The sequence below is a fragment of the Puntigrus tetrazona genome, chromosome 25 (assembly GCF_018831695.1).
Source record: "Puntigrus tetrazona isolate hp1 chromosome 25, ASM1883169v1, whole genome shotgun sequence".
Classification (NCBI taxonomy): Eukaryota; Metazoa; Chordata; class Actinopteri; order Cypriniformes; family Cyprinidae; genus Puntigrus; species Puntigrus tetrazona.
The window spans coordinates 2,232,585-2,237,584 of NC_056723.1; the positions used below are offsets into that span (position 1 = coordinate 2,232,585).

A 5,000-nucleotide genomic window follows, 5' to 3' on the forward strand; every position below is an offset into this window, starting at 1 on the left:
TCACAGCGTTGTTAAGATATCGCACATATCCTTCCGAGTCAAAGCAGAACCATTCAGAACAGTGGACTGTTTCAGAAAAATAATGTAACGCGTTCACTCTAATAGTTCAGTTTAATTTTACTAAATATTTGCATCTGCTTTGTTTCATAGAGCAGCATACTGAGGATTTATGTCATGTACTTACTATATGCAAATGCCGAATTACAAAATAAAAGTCACATTAATAAATGAACTAAATTTTACTATAATTTTAGTCCATTAAATGATTTCATAAAACATTTATAAAAAATTACGACGTTACATCAAACCTTTTTTATGCCTTATAGTTATTCGTTAATAACTTTTAATTAATTTTGGATGTGTTGTTTTGTTTCCTGCTATTTGAATGTATTAAAAGTCGAAACGCCAGCTATTTATTTACGTGATGCGCACACTCCAGATCGCTACCTTACATCTCGAAAGCTGTCTGTGAAGGAAGAACACGGCAAAGCAGCTCACTAAGGATGGATGTGTTGTGTTGTCGTGGTAACCTCACTCTGTGTGTGTGTCTCAGCTGTGATTAGCGCTCACCCCATCCATTCCCTCGATCATCTTCATCACCATCATCATCACTATCACCTCCCGCCGCGTGGCTATCTTCATCACCAGATCGGTCTGAGAGCGCCTGCCACCCCGAGCTCATTCTCAGACAGGTCTCCGTCTGCAGGTGAGAGCTGTTCATCTCCGGGGAACTCAAACACGCTACCCGGCTTCCATGTTACCATGGTTACTGTCATGAGTAATGTAAATGTGATAAAATAGCATTACTGTGGTACAAAAAGAGTACACCCCGAATGTTTTGTCTGTGCGTGTAGAATCTGTGAGGAATCAGCCCGCTGCACCTGAACCTCCGGTTGCTCCCGGTCAGCCCAGCACTACAGCTGAGCTCCAGAAGACCGAGGCGCTGATTGAAGAGGAAGAGCCCCCGAGCATAAACCCACCGACGGCCCACGTGCGGCCCACGCACCCGCTCAAGAGCTTCGCCGTGCCGGCCGTCACCGTCTCCGCCCATAACCCGCCCACCTACGAGACCGCATTACCCAGCACCCCTCTGCTGGCACAGCCAGGTCGGTTTGAAAACAACGACAACACGCATACCAAAAAGCGGTGTGGGGGCGATGGTTTCACGGCGCGTTCGTCTGTTTCAGTGCCCGGCGTGAAGACGGCGTCCATCGGGACGCTGAGTCGAGTTCGAGCTCCCATGGCAGTGACGGTCCCCAGTGCACCTGACCAATCAGAAACCAGCAAGATGCTGGACATGGTGAGTGCTGCCGAGAGCTTCTACATCACTTCCTGTGACGTAGAAGCTGATCACACTGTGCTTCATTATCATGAACATTCAACATCGGTGCTATTTTAGTATTATTGTATACTATTTCAGTTTATATAAATGTTTTAAATTTTTTAAATTATTTTTATTTATTTCAGGTTTTAGTTTTTTGTTTGTTTGTTTTTTTTTGCTTTTTTTCCATTTTTATTTATTTATTACTAATTTGATTTTATTTTTAGACATTTATTTCAGATTTATATATGTGTTTATTCAATATGATTAAAATTTACATTCAATGTCATTCATTAACGGTTTGATTCGTGTGTAAAATGAAATTGCGGTACGACAAACTGCAATTTAATTTCAAATCGAGTTCAAATGTTTTTGAAGAGTTTTAGTTTCAGCTAGCAGCAACAACCCTAGGAATAAGAAATGATATTTTGCATAAAGAGAATTAAGTTTTTTTGTTTGTTTTTTTTTACATTGTGATATTTTCTGACAGATCAGCCGATTATTATCTAATATTGAATAAATAGACTTAATAAAATAAAAGTAATTGTGTTATTGCATGCAATGGATTTTTCAGTAACATAGTAAAATAATTATAGCTGCATTATTTAAAAAGTTGATTCTCTTCTTTTTGAAATAAAGTGCGATGTCCTATTGTGTGATCGTTGAATGTTGATGCATTTTTTTATTATTTCTCCTTTTTCATCTTTTTCCTCACTGGCTGGCTTGATTGTCCGATTTTAAATAACGAATAACTCCAAAAAACGAAAAAATGTCCCCCCGTCTCGTAGGTCGCTCTGTAGCTTCTTGCTTTCTGTTCTCAATCTCACCAAACCCGTTTCCCTCCTGCTTCTCCTCTCTCTGCTCGTTCCGTTGGTTCTGGTTTCCTCTCCGTTGCATCCCTCAATCCTAACTCTAACACGGCTCCTCTGGCACGGCCCTCTCTCTCTCCCTCTCTCTCTCTCTGTCTCTCTCTCTCTCTGTCTCTCTCTCTCTCTCTCTCCCTCTCTCTCTCTCTGTCTCTCTCTCTCTCTGTCTCTCTCTCTCTCTGTCTCTGTCTCTCTCTCTCTCTTTCTCTCTCTCTCTCTCTCTCTCTCTCTCTCTCTCTCTCTCTCTCTCTCTCTCTCTCTCTCTCTCTCTCTCTCTCTCTCTCTCTCTCTCTCTCTCTCTCTCTCTCTCTCTCTCTCTCTCTCTCTCTCTCTCTCTCTCTCTCTCTCTCTCTCTCTCTCTCTCTCTCTCTCTCTCTCTCTCTCTCTCTCTCTCTCTCTCTCTCTGTCTCTCTCTCTCTCTCTCTCTCTCTCTCTCTCTCTCTCTCTCTCTCTCTCTCTCTCTCTCTCTCTCTCTCTCTCTCTCTCTCTCTCTCTCTCTCTCTCTCTCTCTCTCTCTCTCTCTCTCTCTCTCTCTCTCTCTCTCTCTCTCTCTCTCTCTCTCTCTCTCTCTCTCTCTCTCTCTCTCTCTCTCTCTCTCTCTCTCTCTCTCTCTCTCTCTCTCTCTCTCTCTCTCTCTCTCTCTCTCTCTCTCTCTCTCTCTCTCTCTCTCTCTCTCTCTCTCTCTCTCTCTCTCTCTCTCTCTCTCTCTCTCTCTCTCTCTCTCTCTCTCTCTCTCTCTCTCTCTCTCTCTCTCTCTCTGTCTCTCTCTCTCTCTCTCTCTCTCTCTCTCTCTCTCTCTCTCTCTCTCTCTCTCTCTCTCTCTCTCTCTCTCTCTCTCTCTCTCTCTCTCTCTCTCTCTCTCTCTCTCTCTCTCTCTCTCTCTCTCTCTCTCTCTCTCTCTCTCTCTCTCTCTCTCTCTCTCTCTCTCTCTCTCTCTCTCTCTCTCTCTCTCTCTCTCTCTGTCTCTCTCTCTCTCTCTCTCTCTCTCTCTCAGGCGTATGAGACGGATGAGCTCTCGGAGGAAATGGCCCACCTGGAAGGTCTGATGAAGGACCTGAACTCCATCACCACAGGCTGAAGCTCTGCAGACACACGGCCGAACCGCGTCCTCAGGAACAACCAGGACATTTGAACAGATCTCAGCTCAGCCTCGAGACGGACCACCGCTTCATCTCCTCCATCCTGCATGGCAGAGAAACCTGTAAAACCGTGATGCCATTTTCTCCACACGGGAAAGCTGTTTTTACCGTTTTGTGTTCGGAGGATTGTATTTTGCTGATTCCATATTCTTAGCCCGTATGCGTTTTCATTGTGTATATGATCGTCGTAGGACTTTTATTTCTTAAGGAGAAAGCTTAGACGTTCATGAGATGCAAGCAGAATAATTTCGTGTAAATTGCCGCATTCAAATCGGTACAAAGACGTACATCCGTTTAAGTGTTGCGTTCAGAAAAAAACGTCTCGAATTGAATGCCACGGTTTACTTAAGAGCAGGTTTTACAAACGATTACTCCTGTCTGCTCGTGAATGCTCATGAACGTTCCACTGACGTATTTTATTTTATTTTTTATTTTTGCAATCATGTCTAAATGTTTCATCTCTGGAGAGCGACCGAACTCTCTCTTCCTCAGTAGCATTCAGAGTCTGATTATGCATCGGACGTTTCCACACGAACGGACATTTACGACCGTCTTGATCCGGCGGAGACGTTTGGTGCTTCAGAAACCCCTCAAACGCGACGCTTGCGAGAACGGAGAGCGCAATGAACCGGTTCCTCGCGTACGTTCCTCTTCCTCAGGACCCCGATGCCTGGTTTTTTTTTTGGGGGTGGGGGCTCTGGAGATTCATCATGAAGGAGTTTAATGCCAAGTGACTCTCAGAATTTTTTTGTACTTTGAGAGGTATAGAAATAGATATACGATGAACTGCAAATGTTTGCTTACGTGAATACTTTGTACACTCTCAAAAAAGACGATTTTTATATATATATATATTCATCTTTCGGTTGGTTTTTTTATATGAAGACGACACGTTGCTTTGTAAACATTTTCCATGTAAGTTATGAACGGTTAAATATTCTGCGTCGTGTTCTCACCGTGCCGTTTAGCCAATCCCTTTCTCCCAAAGAATGAGCGGAAGAAAATATCAGCGACGAACTCTGCCTTGCTCGTGTACAGTTTCTCACGTCATGAATGTCAATGTGGCTGTAACAAGGTCTGCTTATGAATACAGTTGTTGTTTGTGTTTACAATAATGGGGGAAGATTAAAAAAAAAGGGAAAAAAAAAAGACGCCGACGAACCATGTTGTATGGGCGGTATACCGTCAACCATCATTTGCACTTTTTATATTTTGGATTTGAAATGAATCGCTGATGCCATGTGAAATATGAACCTATTTTATGTAACAATGATGTCACAAGTAAACGGCTGGTTTCAAAGACATTTAACTGTTGTTTATTTTGTCGCATATTTATTTCGATGCTTCGGACGCTTGGGCTTTTCAGTCTACTGTAGAGCGTTCGTTAGTCAAAAATCATTTCAGAGGGCTAGAAGGCCGCCGACGCGTAAAATAAATCGAGGATGAAGTTGTGGACGAATCAAAATGGACCAAACGCAAAGCCCTGTGGGACGCCACAAAAAAAAAACTAAATCTGACTTGAGTTGGAAAAAGTCGAATTTTTGTTAACATCAGTTCCACGTGAATCGTTGGAAGTTTTTTTCTAAGTGATGCAATTAAGGGGCCTAAACACATTATGATTTGTCCTATTTTTTGTCACAATGCTAAATCGTGATCTTGTTTCGTTAGCTAATT

The 5,000-nt window shown here is 42.8% G+C and overlaps 1 protein-coding gene across 6 annotated transcripts in view; it reads left to right on the top strand.

The window, feature by feature from the left end:
* LOC122331048 (neogenin) overlaps positions 1-4,630 on the top strand; it is a 106,871-nt gene extending 102,241 nt beyond the window's left edge. For 4 of the 6 annotated variants that reach the window (XM_043228478.1, XM_043228483.1, XM_043228477.1 and 1 more), the window contains 4 exons: positions 554-706; positions 855-1,106; positions 1,188-1,300; positions 3,182-4,630. In XM_043228478.1, the coding sequence (XP_043084413.1) occupies positions 554-706; positions 855-1,106; positions 1,188-1,300; positions 3,182-3,265 (602 nt within the window). In that variant the 3' untranslated portion in view covers positions 3,266-4,630. Of the gene's footprint in view, positions 1-553; positions 707-854; positions 1,107-1,187; positions 1,301-2,109; positions 2,330-3,181 lie in introns of those variants that run through there. The other 2 variants (XM_043228480.1, XM_043228482.1) reach the window with 2 other exon arrangements.
* Positions 4,631-5,000: the final 370 nt, after the last annotated feature.